The following is a 21,746-nucleotide window of genomic DNA, read 5'->3' as shown; positions in this document are numbered from 1 at the left end:
GCATCTAGAGGTTAAAGCTCACGCCAAAGCGACAACACTAAGATTCCACAACTTAGGTATGTGGACTTTGGAGAGTGACAAAACTGAGCATGGTAAAATACTAAAAGAAATAGACCAGGGCTTTTTGGAATACCTCTTGAACTATATCAAACCGGTTCTTAAGAATAACATTCCCTACAAAGTAGAAATCACTAAACGTAGAGAATAGAATATTAACCACCTGACTGAAAAAGGAGGATTTGTAATATATACAGATGGATCCGAAAAATCAGGAAAGATAGGTACTGAAATTTGGGTTTAAAGCCACGAATAAATGTAAGTATGTCATTCGGCAAAACATGCTCTGTTTTTAAAGTAGAGGTAATGGCGATACTGGTAGGTGCTCAGAACCTGATAGTATACAAAAATATAAAGATAACTATCTTAAGTGACAGTCAAGCGGCTTTGAAAGCATTCTGCAATTGTCAGGAGAATTCAAAGCTGGTCCTCAAATACAGGGAAACTTTAGAATCATTATCGAGGTTCAACAAAGTTACTCTAGCGTGGGTACCAGGACACAGCGGTGTCACTGGAAATGAAAATGCTGACTTTTTAGCCAGGAAAGGAGCAGAGAACACCTATGTTGGACCAGAACCAGTGGTAGGACTCATTGAGCAATCGCTCAAAGCGCTACCCAAGAATTGATGCAGAGAACCACACAGAAAAATCTGGAAGTACTTGGTTGTACCTAGACAATCTAAAATGTTTATGAAGGCCCCCGGTCTATTGCTGGGTGATCTTAATAGCATAACAAGACATAAAATAAGCCCCTTGACTGTTTTACTGAAAGGACATGGTCACCTGCTTAAACATCTTAACGCAATGGGGGTATCGGAATCACCTTTGCGCAGGAAGTGTGGAGTAGAAGAGGAAGACTCATTTCACATCATGTACGAATGTGAATCCTTGTTCACACTAAGATCAAACTACTTGAGTAAACCTTTTCCTAAAAAAGAAGTTATTAAAAACCTAAAACCCAGAGAGATACTTAATTTCGCCAGAAAAACAGGACTCGTTGGTCATCTATAGAGGTGACTTTATGGTTGGTATAATGTATTAACACTTCGGTGATAACACTTAGGTGGGTAAACCGAATCAAGATAATTCGGTATGAGGTGCGCACAATGAACCAACAGGTCTGAGTGCATGGGCATTATGTCCACCTCGATAATAACTAAAACTAAAACTAAAAACTGCAAGAGTTAATGCAAATGAATATTTATCTCATCATGATAATTAGAGCTATGTAAAAACATTAATTTGTATAATAATTTGTAATAACACTATTACTAATGTTTATTATAAGACCCAATCTAACAAATTTAAAAACCCTTATTCTAACAGGAAAAGCAAATTGACTGCTCCTGACACAATAGATCAACTTTAAAGTAAATGTTACAATTCATTTAAGGTTAATCTACCATAATATCGGCCACTTCAAGATGAAGCCTCAAAGACACCATTAAACAGATTGGTACGAGATTGATTTGAAAAATTATGTTCGAAAACTTTAAACATACTATAAACGTGTTTTAAATAAAAAAAATAAATTGATCATTTGAATTTCATCATAAAAACTATACATCGTTAAAAATAGTTTTTTATGTAGATGTTTTAATATAATTGAATACTCTATTAAATATGTTTAAAATAGAAGCAAGTGCAATAAATTAAAATACTAAATTTATTTAAAGTAGGATTTTCAATAACACGATATTTTGTTCATTTATACGATGAAATCATTATAGTTGTACTTAAATTGTCACTAAATATATTTAAAAATGATAAGTTATAATATTTATTTGACTGGCATTCTGAAAAAAATGTTTGTTATACTTATTTTAACAAATAAAATTCTGGCGGTAAATGAGAAAATATATATGAAAGTAAGTCTAAACGATTCATAAAGATATTTAATTATAAAGAATCGAAATCAAAAAGGTTCAATTGTTAATGTAACAGGGTTATTCCTAAAAATATTACAAAAATCATTAAAAGCATATAAAAAATTTTCTTTTAAAACAATTAAAAGCTTGTAAAAGTTATCAGTATTTTATAGTAAATATAATCATATAAAATATTAATGTAAACGTGGAAATATATTTAAAATTATAAATTTATTATTATTTATTATAATTAAAGTATAAAATTAAAAATAATACAAATTTATTTACAATATGATTTTGTTAACACGAACCACTTAAATAATAGAATTATTAAAATAATTTAATTATAAATTATTTTGGATAGTTTTTTTGTTTTCTCAATAAAATATTTCTTAAATTTTCAATTATTTAGTACATTATTGATTCATCTTATGAACTTTTAATGGTGTAAACTTTATTTGTTTTACTGAAAATTACATATTCAATTAGCTAATAAAATAGAAACTAATTTAGTTAAGAAAATGGCTGGTCGATAATAATTATGAAGAAATAATTTTAGCTTCTATATGCTGATCGAATTACTTTGGGAAGGAATTTTTTTGTTTGTTCAAGAAAATTCATAGCTCTTACTAAACTGATTTTGATAATCAATATGTTAAAAGAAACTGATTTCAATGTAAATGAACCAATCAGTATCAAAAGTTTGAAAATACCCTTGTTTTTAGAAATTAAAAATAATAAGATTTCCTTTAGTGGTTTTAATATTTCAGTGAAAACTCCGAAAAAAATACTGTATGTATCAAGATGTACATAGTTACTTTAGTTATCTTGGAATCAAGTAAACTAGGTACTCAAATCAAATTATTCTTATCATTACTTAAAAGTCATTTTCAATGAATTCTTTGTTTCTATAGGAGTAAAAAATTTCTCTCGATACTCTCTTGTTACACATTGTTGGCTATATTTTAAATAAATGATAAAATTTACTTTTTTTTTACTTTTGTTAGTTACATATGTATCTCCATTTGTATATCACAAAATATTTTTTATGTTCCTAACTTATATCTTATAAGAGTGACAACTTCTTTTTTAAATAAAATCATGCATAATCAACTTGTTAATAAAAAAAAATATCTTATTAAAAAAATTAAGAGAAGTTGTCAATAACAACTTTTGAGTGGCTTGCATTAAAATAATCTTTCTGTAGACATTTATTATTTTTTTACTTTAAATGCCAACTTGTGACATTAATAGTATTTCTCTCATAATTTTCAATTTCTTGTTTACTTCATTAAAGACTTAAGAAAATCATTTATATGCATAAATATTCAAATCATTTAACAAATTTTAAAATTATATTTTTACATGTGTTTGCTTACAAAACAAACAATGTTGATCAAACATTGAAATCATTCACAGCTGATTATTCTATACAGAGAGAAGAATTTAGAAATCATTATTACTCACGATAGCTGTATAGATCGTCTAATTTAGTATAATTTTTCATAAAGTGCTGTTTTTTAAATCTTTTAATGTTTTTAACTTCATGTTAAGAGTCACTTAATCATTTCATGTGACTACTCACAAACATAACTATTGTCTTTTTACGTTATTCAATCGAATGTTATTATTAGGAAACAATAACATAATAAAATTTGTCTTTTTGTATACATTTAATAAATTGACTTAATTTCAAAAAAATACCTTTTTATCTTACTTAAATGAGCTCATATTTATAATATGATATAAAATTCAAATTTAACGACTTCAAAAACATATTTGTCAACCTAAATGACAATATTAATAGACATCATTTATATTATATGAGTTTTAGCGAACTTTTTTTCTGTTTGAGACCACTGTGCTTCGCCTGTTAACAAAAAATTCTATTTGTGTTATACTAGTTTAAGTTTAATAATTAGTAATATTATTACAACTCATATTTGTAATATGTAGGAATGTAACAAATAAAAACATTCTCTAGAGAATTTTATCGGTGATGGAAATATTTTTTAGAATATTCTGTTGCAGATTATTATGGGAGATATCTAGGATTCTCTATTTCTTTTATAATTAATCTTATATCATTCTTTGTATTAGGCTTACCTAAGTATATAATTTTATAATTAATTCAACATTCCACGTACCTATTCTTACTTTGTATCTATATTTCTCACTTATACATGAGTTCAGCCTAGGTTAAGTGATGATGTTTCTAAACCGTTGACAGTTCAAGCGTTGAATAGGCCTGTACACATGACTGGTGAAACAGCTAACGCACAAGTTTTCCGGCTGTTATCAGATACTATATTCTTTAGGCCTTTTTCGTCTTTAACTACTTTATTTCCTCTCATTTATTGTTCTCGCAAACATTCAATATAGAACAATCCAACTAAAATCTGTTCAGGACTCCTCATACTTTTTGATAAAATTTGACATCTGTTGCCGGCTTAACGCAACTTCATTAATTACCTTATTTTATATTGTTCTATTTTTTAAATAATTTTTACACCTAAAAACTATAAAAATATCATAAAATATAATAGTTTTTTAATTTATTAAAAAATAAAATATTAATTGAATAAAAAGTTATTGAATTTGTCAAAGCATCGTGGACCATTCTGTATTCTTAAAAAAAATATAGAAACAATTAATTTTTTTAAGATATTTAATTAAACTTAAATATTATTTCAAATACCTTATGAATATATATTGAAAATGAATAATGAAAAAATAATTTTTAATTTGATCAAAAATATCTAAAATTAAAAAAAATACATTATTTAAAAAAAAAAATTCTATAATTTCTCATCTTGAAATTTTTATTTTCATGACTTAATTTTTTATTTGTTAATATTTATTTTAAGTAGGCTTTTAATCGTATTATCTATAGCATATTTCGGCCTATTCCTGTGGATAGAATATAAGGATACTTCCTCGGCCCCTCTACCAGTTGTAAAAGGCGACTAATGATGTAGCGTCTGGCCGTCAACAGGTATAAAATTTTATTAAAAAGTATGAGGAGTCCTCAATAGAATTAGTTGGATTGTTCCATATCGGATGCACGCGAGAACAACATGTGAGAAGAAATAAAGTAGTTAAAGTCATATAATGAAGATTTAGGAAAAGGTTATTAAATGCGATACGAAGAAATCTGATGTGTACTTAAATGATGTGGGAGATTGTGTCAAGTAGAAGTTTAGGTATAAGAGTGACGGTTCACAAGTAGTTAGGATAACGGTGATGAAAAAGAAATAAAGATATCTCAGCCTTACTTCTTCTGTCAAGGTGTAATAATGTTTTAAACTTTCAAAATATTAGTCAAAAAGTTATTATCGACTAGTCATTTTCTTAATTAGATCATTATCATAATCATCATCTTTTATAAAATTTGATAGTTATATATGTATAATACCATTTGAAAATAAAAAGTTGATGCACTTAAATGGTAAGAGGTGAATATAAAAAATAAATTGAGAAAACATGGAATTAAAAAATATTCCATCACTAGACATTTTTTATCATAAAACACTTACTGTTTAAAAAAGATATTAATTAGTTTTTTTTACTTAAATTATATTATTATTCTATATCTGAAGTTTAAATATTTTGAATAAAAATGGACAAAACTTCAACAAGAAATGTTTTGATAATAATAGTTGTGATTGGATGAAATTACTGTCCCTTATAAGGGATAGTAATTTTAGTTAATTTAATATGAATTATGATTTATAAAAAAAAATATTTTAACTGAATAAAACATGATTTAATTCAGGTATACAAAATACAGTTGTTACATTTCTGCAGTTTTTTCAACTAAAACTATATCATGTAAAAAAAAAATACCAAAAATCCATAACTTACCAAAAATTAATGCTTAATTAAAAATTAGTACATTAATAACAGTATTTTTTTTCTTGTTGAATATTATAGCCCCCTGATTATAACAGTACTTTTTCCCCTTCATTTTTACATGTAATAAGCACATTTGAAAACGATATTGCATCATGGATTCTTGTAAATTATAAAAATGAAATTAATTATTCACCAATAAGTCCAGATGATGTAAAATTATTATCAAAAGCCTGTGAAAACGATTATGATTGTATACAAAAAAAAATTAATAGTTTAAAAAACTTAAAAGTGATACTCGAATCTTTGGAATGTTTTCATGTTTTATTAAGTCTTCAAATTATAAATATTCTTGAAAGCGATATGGCAAAAAGAAAAGAAAATTTAAATCATAAATCTTTATCAGAATTTAAATATCTAAAAATATACCCAGTAAGAATGATATCATTTTTTACTTATGGCAAATCTGTAGTTAACCCTTGGCAGTTTGACTTTTCAACGAAAGTTCATGACATGATAAGATTTGAAAATAGTAAAGATAATACATTTGAATTACAAAATTTTGAATATGTAAACAATTCATCATTATTAACATCTATGAACGAGTTTTGCGAAAATTGTGAAAAATCTAACCAATTTTTTGCATCATTTACATCAGTTTTAACTAAAACATACCAAGGTAAATCTTGTCCATTTATAAATCCTGATAATGTTAGATGTTATATAAAGAAAATGTTGTCGAAAATAAATATTAGCTGTATAATTAAAATGGACAGAATATCTTATATGTCGATAAAAATAGGTAATTATATATAAAGTTTTTATTACGATTTTTAAATTAATTTAATATTTTAAGGTTAGCCATTCTTAATCAAATTATAACACTTGTTCAATTATGATAAATCATCCATCAGTCAAGCAATTTTTACAATTTTGCAATTGTAAAATTACAGAGGCATTCATGGGTAAAACTTATGCGTCATAGTATGAAGATTTGGAGTAATTTAATAGACAAATTAATAAGAGAGGATACATCAGTAACAAAGAACGAGTATGGTTTTATGCTTGGAAAGTCAACGATGGAGTCAGATTTTTATGCAAGACAATTAGAAAACTATAGGGAAAAGAAAAAAAGCTTTGTATTTATAGATTTGGAGAAAGCGTATGATAGAGTACCGAGAGATGTTTTAAAATGGGCATTAATGAGAAAAGAAGTCCCAAAGAGGTACATTTATATAATATAGGATATGTATGATAGCACTTGTACCAGGGTTAGAGTGTTGACGGAGCAACAGAATAACTTAGAGTAAGTGTAGAAGTATACCAAGAATTTGTTTTAAACTCTTACTTATTTTCTATAACGATAAATAAAATTACTAGAGAAATACAAGAAGAGGTACCATGGTGCATGTTGTTCGCTGACGATATAGTGTATAATTGTAGATAATAGGGAGGAAATTAATGAAAGGCTACAGTTGTTAAGCAGAAGATAAGCTCTTGAAGGAAAGGTATTAAGAATAAGTAGGAGTAAGACAAAGTATATAGAGTAAGAGTTCGACAAAAGAGATCACGAAGTAGGTGAAATAAGTAGTTCAGTGACAACATTGACGTGGTAGGAGAGGTGGAAATGAGGTAAAAGAAGAAGAAAAGCAATTGTAAAATTAAAAATATATGTAATTTTGTTCAATAATAAGTTAATTATTATAAGGTAATTTTTTTTTTTGCGTCTGTTACCACTTTTTCTCAGCTCTCACCGAACCGATTTCTTTCAATGATGAGTCAAAAGATCACAAATTGTATCTAGTCGAAGACATTACCCTCAAAAATTGAAAAAAATTCCCTCGTTTCCCGTAAATGGGGGAAACCTCCAAAAAAATTACGAATTTAAAAATCGCTAATTTTCGAAATTTTTTCAAATTTTTTTACTTAAAAGTGCCATAACTTTTTTAAAAATAAACATATTAATATAATTATTTTTTATATAGATGCATAATATCATTACCTTTCATTTGGTATATTTTTTTCATAAATTTAACCCTTAACCTGCCCACAAGGGGGGATTTAAAATGACAACTTTTTCACAAAAAATTAATTTTTTTAACTTAACTTTTGAAAATGTTCCGGAAGGTCTGACACTTTTATATATATCTTAAATTAAAGCTAATGTAATTTACTTTATTATGCAAAAAAAAAATTTCGGACTTTATTTTATCTTCACGGTGAAAATGGCTACCAAATGCTATTTTTGTGTGAAAATTTTCGATTTTGTATTTTACATTTTTAACTTTATTATGCTATAACATTTTTAAAAGTGTATGGATCAACATTATTTTTTTATAAGAAATAATATTTTTTAATAATCCCTTTTTCATTCAACATACTTTATCTTAATTAGGATATTAATAATGAACTAGCAGATCATGTAGCTTTTGGAATAATCCACCAATTTTTTAAAATTAAACACTATCTAACGATTTGCATCAAAGCGTTATTTTTTGATAGTGATTTTAATCACTGTCAGATATCATTATACTTGATCCATCTATGCCACGTCACCACTGTGCCGCGACCCCCCTGTGCTGGGTTTTTTNACTGTGCCGCGACCCCCCCCCTGCTGGGTTTTTTTTACATATTTCACATGCACTACAAAATTGGTGAATAATTTTATCCATATTTTTGAAATAATAATAAGGTCTTAATTTTTCACTTAAATGACAAGTACCAATGTGACCATAATATTCATGTATTTTCTTAATTAATAATAAACCAAATTCCTGAGAAATGTAAATTCTTTGTCTATTTTTGAGGTATTTAAATTTAATATTTCCTTTTTCAAATACTCTTTTGGAATCCTTAATCTCAATTGCATTTTTTTGTTGGTCACTAATTATTTCTTCTAATGTAACCATATTTACAACTTTTAATATATCTTCTTCATTTTCAAAGTTTTCTAAAACTGGTTTTCTTGATAAGGAATCAGCTTCAATATTCTCCTTACCAGGTGCATGTATAATCCTAAAACTATATTGTGAAAGGTAATATATAAGCTCTCCAAGTGGTTCATCTGTCCTTGCTTTTACCTTTAACGTTTCTAATGGTTTATGGTCTGTAATTACAGTAAAAACTCTTCCAATTAACCAATGTTGCCAGTATACAATCGCTTCTTTTATCGCTAGACATTCTAAATAAATAATTTTTTTTTTTTTTTTGACTGGAGTTTAATTTTTTTGAGAAATAGGCAACCGGATGGAGAATACCATTTTCCTGAGGTTGTTTTAATACTGCTCCTATACCTTCTCCACTTGCATCAGTATAAATAAAAACCTCTTTATTTTGGCTATATATAGATAGAATTGGGCTTGAACATAGGTATTTCTTCATATTATTAAATGCTTGCTGACACTCTATTGTCCAACTAAATTTTACATCTTTCCTTAGTAAATTATGTAACGGTTCCAATTGTATTGCTGCATTTTGAATATATTTATAGTAAAAATTGATTTTTCACTAGGAATTGTCTAATATTCTTTTTATTTGTTGGTTACTTAAAATCTTTAATTGCTTTAAGGTTATCTTTCAAAGGTGTAATTGAAATTTTCTCAATTTTATGTCCCAAATATTTTAAGGAATTTTTTGCAAAATCACATTTCAACAATTTAAATCGAAAGCCTTCTTCATTAATTGCTTGTAATAAAGCTTCTATATGTTTCACATGTTGTTCAAATGTTTTTAAGAAAACTAAAATATCATTTATATAATTTATACAAAAATCATTTAAATTATATCTCCTTAATATATTTGCTAAGGTTCTTTGAAATATTGCAGGGGATATTTTTAAACCAAAAGGTAAGCATGTCCATTGCCAGTGTCCGTCTTGAGTCACAAACGCTGTTTTCTTTCTATCTTTATGCCTAATTGGAATAGACCAAAATGCTGAATTTATATTAAAAGCTGAAAACCAGGTACATTATCCTGCCTTCACCATTATGTCTTCAATTCGAGGAAATGGCTGTGGCTCAGGAACAACTAATTTATTTAATTCTCTAAAATCAATACATAAACGAGATCTACAACCATCTTCTTTTTTGTACACTAGTGTAACTGGGGCTGCAAAAGGCGAATTAGTTTCTTCAATAAGACCCGCTTCTAATAAATTTGTAATTTGCGATTCTATTTCTTTTTGATCAGGTATTGAACATCTGTATGGTTTTTTTGAAATATATTTATCTTCTGTTAATTTAATTTGTGCTTCTTCACATTTAACTCTACCTACATCATATTTATTCTTAGCAAAAATTACTTTATATTTATTAATAAGGTTCATTATTATTATTTTATCTTTCTCATTTAAATGTTGTAAATTAGTTTCAAAAATACTAACATCAATATATTCATTCAAATTTAATTGTAGATCATTCTTTTGTTTTTCTTGACAATTTACTAATTCACTTTCTTTTTCATTTATTTTTTGAAAAATATTTAAATTTTCATCCTGTGACAATTTAAATATTTTAATAGCATCTAGACCAAGTAATAAATCATATGAAAAATTATTGTTTTTTATAACATATACATCTAAAACTTTTTCAATTTTATTAATTTTTAAATGCAAACGTGCCCGGCTATTGGTAAAATTTACTCCACTTATTGTTTTAAACAAACTATGATTTTCAAAAAATTGTGTTTTTAATTGGTTTATAATCTTGTGATTAACAAGTGTAATATTTGAACCACTATCATAGAGACCTTTTACTTTTTTTGATTTATTAATTAATACGTTTAATGTTATAAGCGGTGTAAATTTTTCCAGGCGATTTAGTTTTTTTGGTTCTCTAGTTCAATATCCAATAGTTCATCAAATTCAGTTTGATTGACTTCGGATACATTAACATTTCTTTTTTTCAAATATTGTAGCTTGTTCCGACAAAGTTGAAGTGGATGATAACGATTAGGTTTATTTAGAGCCTCACACATATAACAAGGCTTTTTTTCAGAAAATCCTTTTGGTGCTACATTATACTTCTTGTCAACATTACTCTTTCCCTTTATAATTACATTATTATTATTATTATTAGATTTCATCTTATCATCTTTTTTATATTGGTTTTTTTCTGAATCATACATTCTCATTTTATTCATTAATACATCTGTACTTGTTATCTCCTCCTTATCCAGTTTATCTTGTACATTTAGCGGTAAGCCCATAACAATCAAATTTATTCTAGATGTATTTGACATAGAACTCTCAATTTCTAGTATTAAACGTTCCTTTTTTAGAGCATAGTCAATTAATGATCCATTTAAATATTTAAAGTTATATGCAAATCTGACATTTGCCCAACTTTTATCAGCATACACTTGTAAAAAGGACCCTACCCAATCTGACCATTTGTTTATTGATAATTTTCTTAAATTTGAATTATACCATTCTTTTGCACTCTCTTCTAAAAAAAATTTTAAACTTTGTATCTTCTTAATTTCCTCTATGACTTTATATCTAACACACTCTTTTTCAAATTGGTCTAACCATTCTTTTGCATTCTGTCTACCGTTAAATTTATCTATGATAAATTTTTTTTCTATATCAGCTAATGATATCTCTCTTAATTCTAATTGAGCTTTTAAATCCATACACAATTTCATTAAATCATTTTTATCATCCACTACAAATGTATTTTTATCTGCATTAATTTTTTTTTCGTCTAATTCGTCAAGATAATATGATCTGAATACAAAATTACGTTGGTCATCAGTGTACAATGCACTTACCTCTTCCGATAACATAACCGTTATATTACGAAATTGTCCTTCTTTTACCATACTCTTGCATGCGTTTTTCACAATACTGATTTGAAACAATTCTTTATGTAGATCTTCATGTTGCCCCTTTACGGGAAATGCATACTCAACTGTATCATCCAAAAATCTAATTGTTTTTACCATATTAACTAGTTGACTAGTTAATCTTTTAAATTATCGATTTGTAATTTTGTTCAATAATAAGTTGATCGATTCTACAATAAAGTGGTTTATTAATATTAAATTGTATAACAAATACACACATAAACAATAAACAATAAAGAATCGATAATTTAAAACTGTATACTCTTTAAATTATATAAAATAAAAATAATTATAAATTATTAAAAATGTTACCATAGATTTTACACCTTAAATCTATATGATAATACAAATTACAACAGTGATCACAGTGTCCCTATAAAAGTGCCGCCACTGTTATACATATAAATTATTTTAAAATTTAGCAGATTCGCATAAAAACATTGTTTAAATAAAAAAGTCAATCACGGTCAGATATTTTCAATAATACCGCGACACTACTGAGTTTTTTAACTTCGATGCGCAGCTGAGAAGTTATTAATTTTAACATGATATGTTTTCTTTTTTTTGATGTCTGTTGCCACTTTTCCTCAGCTCTCACTGGACCGATTTCTTTCAAAAATACGTCAAAAGATCACAAATCATATCTAGCTGAAGAAATTACACTTAAAAATTGAAAAATTTTCCCACGTTCCCCACAAATGGGGGAAATCTCCAAAAAATTACAAATTTAAAAATCGGTAAATTTTGTCATTTTTTCACTTTTTTTTCTCAAAACTTCCATAACTTTTTCAAAAATCAACAAATCAACAATTATATTTTTATTCTAAAATCTTAGATATTTTCCTTTCATTTGATATCATTTTAACCTGTCACTGGGGGAGGGGTTTAAAATAGCAACTTTTTTTACAAAAACTAACTTTTTCAACTTAATTTTTGAAAATGTTCCGGAAATACTGCATCCTTTAAACATATATCAAATTAAAGTTTATTTTATGTACTATAAAATGAGAAAAAAAAATTTGTCGCGACACTTTATTTTCTGCATGCAAACGGCTGCCGTAGTTAAAAAAAACGCTATTTTTGTGTCAAAATTTTCGATTTTAAATTTTCAACTTAAAAATGCTATAACTTTTCGAAAAATGTATGTATCAGGACAAATTTTTTTTTTTAAATACATTATAAGTACATCTTTCATTTGACATACTTTTTATTAAAATTGAACAATTTCCCTTTTTATAGGGAGCGTTCAAAACTTGAAACATTGTATAAAAAATAGAACTTTTTCAGCTTAACTTTTGAAAGTGTTCCGGAAATACTGCGTCCTTTAAACATATATCAAATCAAAGGTTATGTTATATACTATAAAATGAAAAAAAATATTTGTCCCGACACCTTATCTTCTATGTGCAAATGGCTGTCGAAATTTAAAAAAAAAATGTAATATTTGCGATAAAAATCATCTTCTATCGGGATGTTTTTTGTACTTAAAACTGACATAACTTTTTCAAATATTAACAAATCAAAATAATATTTTTTTATACTAAAACCTTAGATATTTTCCTTTCATTTGATATCATTTTTTTGAAAATCTAACACTAAACCTGCTCATTGGGAGGGATTTAAAATAGCAACTTTTTTTACAAAAACTAACTTTTTCAACTTAATTTTTGAAAATGTTCCAGAAATACTGCGTCCTTTAAACATATATCAAATTAATGCTTATGTCATGTACTATAAAATTAAAAAAAAAAAATTTGTCTTGACGACCTATCTTCTATGCGCAAATGGCTATCGTGTTCAAAAATATGCTATTTTTGTGTTAAAATCCTGGGTTTTGTATTTTATTTTATTTTAAAATATCTTATAAGGGCAATACACTGTCCTATTTTTTTATAATTATTATTTTTATAATAGGCTAAATTGAATAACTTTTTTTTTATTGGTTTTTTTAGATATATAATCATTAAAATTAATTAAATTCTGAGTATTTCCATTGTAGAATCTTTTTAAACACCAAAAGTTAATTAGAAATGATTACTATGATTTTTATTTAAGTGATCTATTACGATAAAAATGTAAAAAAATCTAACTTTTCTGATAAATATACTGTAAATAGTAATTATAAAATTTGCTGACAGCATATTAATCTTAACAATTTCATTTTTATCTATTTAATAATGTCAATTTCAAACTTGCAAGTTGAGCTAAAAGTTATGGTAATAAGTTCATTTTTTTTTTTAATAAAACTTTCACTTTAAAGGACAATAAAAAGTAGGTTCAAAATTATTACTTTTAACATATTAAAAATCAAAATCAATAATAATTTGAAAACAATTAATTTTAAAAATTATATAATATATAATTAAAAGAATTACTAATCTGGGTATAATTAAGGAAATATATTGCTTTTGTAATTATCCTTCATTTTTTTAAAATTAAACATTATCTACAGAATTGCATCGAAGCGTTTCTTATGATAGTGATTTTAATCACTGTCAGATTAAATCTATACTGGACCCAACTATGCAACGTCTCCACTATGTCGCGACCCCACTGTGCTGGGTTTTTTTTCATATAATTTACTTCAATTTTATTTTATTCAATGTGTTTTAAAAAAAGTTATATCAGATTTAAAACGTAGGAAAAAATTTTTGAAAATATTTTTTTTAAGGTAAAGTATTTTAAAGATATTTTTTTTTAATGTCTGAAAATCAGTATTATTTTTTTATTTTGGGCAATATTCGACTATACTTAACTATTAAATAATCCAATGCCTTTTCAGCTTGGCATCAAAGCTAAAATTAGCATTAAATAAATAATAATATCCAAAAGTATAATTTATAAAAATATGATTATTTTATAAAACTTATAATACTATAGAGTAATAATAAATATTAAGAATTTAATGTTTTAAATACCAAAAGAAAGCTTATTGTCTCTAGTATATTTTATAACAAGAAATTAATGTTCTTAATTATAAATATTATTAGGAATGAATATTCATATATTTTTGTTTACGGATATTATTAAAATTCGTTATTTTTTATATTAAGTATTTTGTATTAGAGATTATAATTGGGATCATAATCACTTTCAACATTTTTTAAATTTCCAATTAAATACTGTATACAGGGTGATTTTTTTATCACAACCCACTCAATTACTTGCAGAATAATAATAATTTAAACATTTTTTTTTTTATTATCTTTAGTTACACATTATTCTTGAATTTTTAACTATGTAATACTTTTTAAGTTCATCCCTTATGCCTTGGAGGGGGGTCAACTTTGTTTTTTTAAATGGAAACACATATTTTTAATTTAATAAAATGTTTGAGTTTTTAATTTAATAGTAAATGGCATTTGAATTTTTAATATAACTTTATTAGCTTATTAGATATAAACATTGAAAGTTTCAAAATTTTGAGTTAATATACATGTATAATACACATGGGATTGTAAATACAGGTAGCTAATTGGATTTTTATGACATTGCTGTCTCAGTCACGGATTGTTTATTATCAATTATGATTATCAATAGATATACTTTCTGTATTGTCAGTTAGTGTATTTATAAACTCATAACAATGTGCCTTACTACAATTGATAATAACAATGCTGTGTACCTGCTAATATCGATGTTATAAAAAACCAATTAGCTACCTATATTTGTAATCCCTTGTGTATTATACCTGTATATTAATTCAAAAATTTGAAACTTTAAATGATTATATCTAATAAACGAATTAAGTTATATTAAAAATTCAAATGCCATTTACTATTAAATTAAAAACTCAAACATTTTATTAAATTAAAAATATGTGTTACCATTTAAAAAAACAAAGTTGACACCCTTACCAGGCATAAGGGATGAACTTAAAAAGTATTACATAGTTAATAATTCAAGAATAATGTGTAACTAAAGATAGTAATAAAAAAAAAAATTTCAATTATTATTATTCTGTAAGTAATTGAGTGGGTTATGATAAAAAAATCACCCTGTATATTACATTCGAAAAATATTTAATTAAAACGTAATAACTAAACGTATTTTGGATATGTTCACGCTATTTAATATTATTTTTTGCTAAATAATTTTTTATTTTAATTATTTTGGTATAGCAAACCAACAAAAAATAAAAATTGACCCAGATTTAGAAAAAAAAAAACATGATTTTCTTAAAAGTCTTAAATTAAGTAAACAAGAAATTGAAAATTATGAGAGAAATACAATTAATGCCACAAGTTGGCATTTAAAGGAAAAAGAAATAATAAAACGTTTACATGCTAGTAAATTTTATCGTTTATGTAAGATACTGCCAACAACGTGTAACAAGAGTATAATGAAAGAAATATTACACACCAATAGAAAAGAAAAATTCAGTGTAACTGATGAAAACGATAAAACCAGGAATGAATTGTAAGTAATAATACGAATAATTTGGTGTGTGTGAGTACATAGTGTATTTGATATCTAATGTAACTAGGTACACCCTAATACATTGAGTATTTTTTTTCGCAACTTCATATTTGTTTTTAAGTATTATGAAATCTATGACAGGAATAAGGAATATGTATCAACTCATTCTTTACCATTAAGCATTTCTCCGAAACACATTGTCCATTTCTCCATTCTTCCTTCTGGGTTCATTACTAGTTTCTCACATTCATTTTTCATGTCCTCTATATCCTCCTTTAAAGCTATTTACTTTGTAGTACGAATATCGCAACTTGCGTATTTTGTAATCTTGTTTTGCTTCTTATTTTATATTATAAAAATATTTTTTTAAATCACATTTTATAATGATATGAGCTTCTTTTCATTTTTAATCTAAAGTTTCTTTCTTTTTCATAATTGTTAACATCATTTAGCCATCTTTCTCTTGATATTTTTCTTCTGTCCAGAGATGCTTGGCATATTGTATGAAACCATTATTTGTTCATTCTACGGGTTTTTCCTTACGTTTCTCTGGTACTTTTCTTGAGATATCATTAATAACATTCAATTGGTCATTTATTGATTATGGATTAAAGTTTACTTCTCTTATCATTTCAAGTATGTTATCTAGCCCTTCAATTCTTATACACATTTGCCATAAAAATTATAACACTAAATTATTAAATATCAATTTCATACTATACTTAATTGCTATTAGAAATATATATATACATATATTATATTTGTAAATCAAAAAACTACAAATCATGAATAATGAAGGAAATATGAGTTCATTTTATTTTTGGAATAAAACACCAATTTGTTAAAATTAAACACTATCTACAGATTTGACTCAAAGCGTTTCTTATGATAGTGATTTTAATCACTGTTAGATATCATCTATAGTTGTCTCAACTATGTCACTTCAACACTGTGCTGTGACCCCACTGTATTATCGTTTTATCATATCATTGTAATTTAATTTTTAGGTATCGCAATAGTTATGGCAGAAATAACGAAAATGTAGCAATAAAAGAATTTGAAAACAAAATGAATATAAAAATTGAACCATGTGGTGTATTTATTGACGAGAATTTGAATTATTTAACTGCAAATCCAGATGGTTTAATTGGAAATGATGGTATAGTTGAAGTGAAATGTCCTTTTAAAATCAGAAACATGTTTCCAGAAGTTGCTATTAAAAAAAATAAAATGAAATACGTCCATTTTGATAAAAATGGGAATCTTGTACTTCAACGCAATTCTAAATATTTTTATCAAATTCAAGGAGAATTACATATAACAAAAAGAGACTATTGTTATTTAATAATTTGGACTCAAAAAGGTATTTCAAGAAATAACTGTATTATATACAAAAAATATTAGAATTATTTAAAAAAAAAAGATATTAACCTACAAAAAAATATAATATATTCTATAATTATTTCCCTACATATTCTTATAAAATTTGATTTAGGTCAACTAATTTACTAAATATGGTTAAAATGTTCGAATATCTGAAATCAATTAGATTCTATGCTCTACGTGAATTTTTCTAGTACAAAAATTCAATACAAATTTTAAACAACTTCACAAGAATATTTTTAAATACTAAAATCTACAATTGATAACACTATTAATTTTAATATTATATTTCTTAGGAATGACTTATATAATTATTACTCGTGATGACCAATTTTGGAAAGATTATATGGAAAGGGAACTAATTGATTTTTATGAAAACCGTATGCTACCTGAATTAATCAGCCGTTAATTATTTGGAAACAATGAAATTTAAATTACTATGGGTTTATCGCAAAATAATATCTAATAATAAGTTGAGTATATTTTTTGAAATTTTAATTTTTCTATATTTATTTTTTTTTTAATTATGTATATTTAAAATGTGTTATTTGATCATTCTGAAAATCTGTAAAAACTGAGAAACGTATGGTACAGTATATAAGACGAAATGTTATTTTTATGTTTTATATCATTATTACTTATTACTTTTGTTTATATATTAGAATTTAGACTTGTTAATAATGATAAAACAAATATTTGTTAAAAGGTTTCATTTTTAAAATATCTTAAAAATTTAAATCATGTTTTGTTCTTTGTTTGGTCAAGCAACAACTAATTATCAAGTTAGTAAAAAACATTAATTTTGTTCTCCTTTGTAAAATTGCACAACTCAAAATCCTATATTTGAAATTATTCAAGAGGGAAAAAAGAAAACGTCATTTTTGTATAGCTAATACTGGAAATAAAATTTTTATCACTCAAATATTTAAAGAAATAATATATTTATTTTATTCTAAAAATGCTTTAAAAAAGCGTCACTATTGTAAGTATGTAGTTTTCAAAAAAAAAAAATAATAATGTCGTGTCCCGCTATTTTGCCATGGAGATGACAAAATATATTTTATAAGTAATCGATTTAAAAGTTTCAAATTGTTATATCGTTTTTCCAGAAATGAAACTGAAATATTTTTTATACATTTTATAAATATTATTCATATTGAAAAATGATTCAAAAAGTTTACATAAGTAGTTTTAAAACTTAAACACTAGTCTCGTATTCAAATAAATTTTCCAAGTTAAGGATATAAAATAATATATTATTATGATTTACATGACAAATGCTAAAGCATGTTAAATGCTATGGTGTATTCGAATGCTATCGCGTGAGAACTGATCTCGGTCACTTGGTGATGCTGTACAGAGCTTACATTACAATAATGGCAACGATAAGTTTGCGGTCATATGCATATTCGATATATTAAATTTCTCTTATTTTGAATTTATCTTCACTTGACGTAGGATGCTCTACCGTAACAATAGTGTATTTGCAATGATGTTTCTAGTTTCCACGATCATTATAATTGATAAAATGTATTGATTTCACTACTCTTTATTTGTGCATAAATGTAAATCGTTTTGAGTTGAGTAAAATAATAAATTTGAAATTAAATTTTAAAGTCTATTTACTGTTGGTTTAATCTTCTTACATAAAAGTTAACACTTTAATTTTTAACAGATTTAAAAAATTAGTTAAAAAAATGTTTAGCATTTCAACGAAATTTCTTAAAACAATTTAAATTATATTTAAAATCCATTAGTGTAATTAACTATTTAATTAATTTATGTTTATTAATATAACATTAATAGTATTAAAATGACTCCGTTAGGAACTTTATAACATGTTTTTTAGCAATGTCTTAAAGTATGAAACTGGGATATAGAATGCATACCTTGTTTTCATAGCTCTATTGTTAAAGCTCACTAAAATAAGTAAATATTAATTTATTATAGTTTTGATGTGAAACATATTTTAATAGCTTATAATAAATTGACGTAACGAAATAAAAAGTAATTTATTTATTAGCCACTTTTCAGATACTCTAATATACTTGATTTCTTTTAAAATAATAATTATGGTAATAAAATCTTTTATGGTATTATTTAATTTCATATTTTCCTTGATTAATCAAGTTTAATAATTTTTGCAATTCATCTTTTATACCTTATAAGTGTGTCAACTTTAAATTTTAAAGGGTAACATACATATTTCACTAACTTAAAAAATTAAAAGTTAAAAAAATGATTGGTTGATGACAACTTTTAACACATCTAAGAAATTATAACTATTTTTAAATATATTGTGGAGGTAAAGTGTAGATTATGTTATTTTACTTTTAAACATTCCTCTGCCACTCTTTTCCTCCGCTATATATTCTCTAAAATGAATTTTCTTTATATAATTATTATTTTAAGAAAAATCGAGTGACTAATATTAAAAGAATCACCTTGTATACAACAGTTTTATAACTTTTCATAACTTCTTCGTAAAAATTACAACACTAAATTAATAAATATAAATTTGTTACTATATTTAATTACTATGATAAATATTTATTCATATATTACATTTATAAATCATAAACTTTTGATCAGGATATAGATAAAGAAATTGGAGTTCGTGTTGCTTTAGGAATAATTCAATCATTCTTTCTAAAATTATATACTAGAGATTTGAATCAAAACAATTGTTATGATAATGATTTTAATCACTACCAAATATCATCTGTAATTGTACCAACTATGCCACTATGTCCACTGTGGTTCGACTCCGCTGTGCTGGCTATTATTTTTGTTAGAAATTGATAAATGTACAGCAAAAACATTGCTGATAATGTAAATATTAATATCGATATTATATTAAATGTTCAATAGTCTTGTTTTAAACCTTTCAATATTTTATAATTTAATTTTTATAAGTATCAATTAATTAACACTTTTAGTCTATATATTTGTCAATTTATATAATTTTTATAATATTATACAGTTTATATAAATTACCTGACAGGTAGAATAGCGAAATTGAAATGTTAGATGTAAGAGAATTAAACGAAAACTTGAGTAATTGGCGCAGGGGTAAGACAAGCCGAATGACAAGAACAACAAGGCGGAAAGAGATTTGTTGTCTACTACAAGGGATGCTGTAACACTGTTTACCCCACTACCTTCGCAATCATTTCAAAGGAAATTGAAATTGTCAATTCGTCTAAAGTCGGTGGCGATGCATTAATTTGGTGTCGTCCGGGATTTTAAACGGTTCCCCTCTCCGACCCAACTGAATTGAAATCGACTTATATACCCTATAAACATGCAACAACAAATTTATAATCCCTACAAGCAATACAGAATCTATACATTGTGTGCGCTCAGTTGTGTGTTTGCATGTACCCCTATTATAAGTATTATGATCACCTCTCTCATTTTGGACCCTTTATCCGTTTGTGTATGCTGATTGTTTTTCAAAATCCGTTTAAAACTTCTTTTTGTACTTTTAAATTTTTAGATGAGTCACCTTCACTATGGTAACTATATAAATATATCACGGATATACTAACGCGGTCAGTATACAATACAATGTTATTACACGGTTTTCAAGTTTTAAAGTTTATATGGATTTTACAGCAAACACACAAAAGGAACAATTTAAAAGCTATAACATTCTTTTTGCATTATTATGTGTAAAGACTACATTATGTTCATTTCATAATAACAATTATATTAAAATGAAATGTTGAGTTGTTTCGAATATATACAGATTACTTTTTGCAGAAATTTCCAAAAGCAGTTATTATTGATCGTTATTATTAGATTATCACTTATGATACCTCATTAGCATAAACATAAAAAGAATATATAAGGCTTAAAAGTTATGATTAAGAGCCGGAATAGTATTTTTTTAAAATAGCCAAAATATTATGTTTTTATTATATTTTATCTCATATTCTCTCAAAATCAAAATGTACTTTTATAAGCATAAAAAATCTAAAAACATACTTAGTTATTTAAAATTTTTATTTAATTATTTTTACATTTTTTATCCAAAGTAAAAACTCGTATTATCTAAGTATATATTAGAATATAATATAAACTTGAGATAATTGCTAAATAAAAGTTAATTGTTTTTAAATTATTTTGCATAAATGACATTTTTTCAAACAATTTTTCTGTTCAATAAATTATTACACAATAACAAAAACATTGAAATTCTATAAAAATTAAAAAAATTCTCTAATAAATTAATAAATTTCTATATTAATTATAACAATAAAAAACCTTGACTTTAAAATGAATATTTTTTTTACAACTTGATCTTTTTTGTTGGTGAAT

The 21,746-nt window shown here is 25.4% G+C and overlaps 1 protein-coding gene and 1 long non-coding RNA gene across 2 annotated transcripts; both read left to right on the top strand.

The window, feature by feature from the left end:
• The first annotated feature begins 1,757 nt into the window (after window positions 1-1,757).
• Window positions 1,758-19,445, top strand: LOC126893862 (uncharacterized). The gene is made up of 5 exons (XM_050664387.1): window positions 1,758-1,925; window positions 5,859-6,579; window positions 15,743-16,040; window positions 17,048-17,403; window positions 17,720-19,445. Exons 1-5 carry the CDS (start codon window positions 1,821-1,823, stop codon window positions 17,830-17,832), a joined length of 1,593 nt encoding a protein of 530 aa, XP_050520344.1. The 5' UTR covers window positions 1,758-1,820; the 3' UTR covers window positions 17,833-19,445.
• A 147-nt stretch (window positions 19,446-19,592) lies between these two features.
• On the top strand, window positions 19,593-21,167 carry LOC126893876 (uncharacterized). The gene is made up of 2 exons (XR_007701279.1): window positions 19,593-20,255; window positions 20,428-21,167. It is a non-coding gene; the product is annotated as an uncharacterized LOC126893876 (long non-coding RNA).
• The last annotated feature ends 579 nt before the right edge of the window (window positions 21,168-21,746 follow it).

Source organism: Daktulosphaira vitifoliae, unplaced genomic scaffold (assembly GCF_025091365.1).
Source record: "Daktulosphaira vitifoliae isolate Bord-2020 unplaced genomic scaffold, ASM2509136v1 Scaffold_1, whole genome shotgun sequence".
Classification (NCBI taxonomy): Eukaryota; Metazoa; Arthropoda; class Insecta; order Hemiptera; family Phylloxeridae; genus Daktulosphaira; species Daktulosphaira vitifoliae.
Note: the sequence above shows the minus strand (reverse complement) of the source record. Positions and strands in the feature narration are given on the sequence as shown.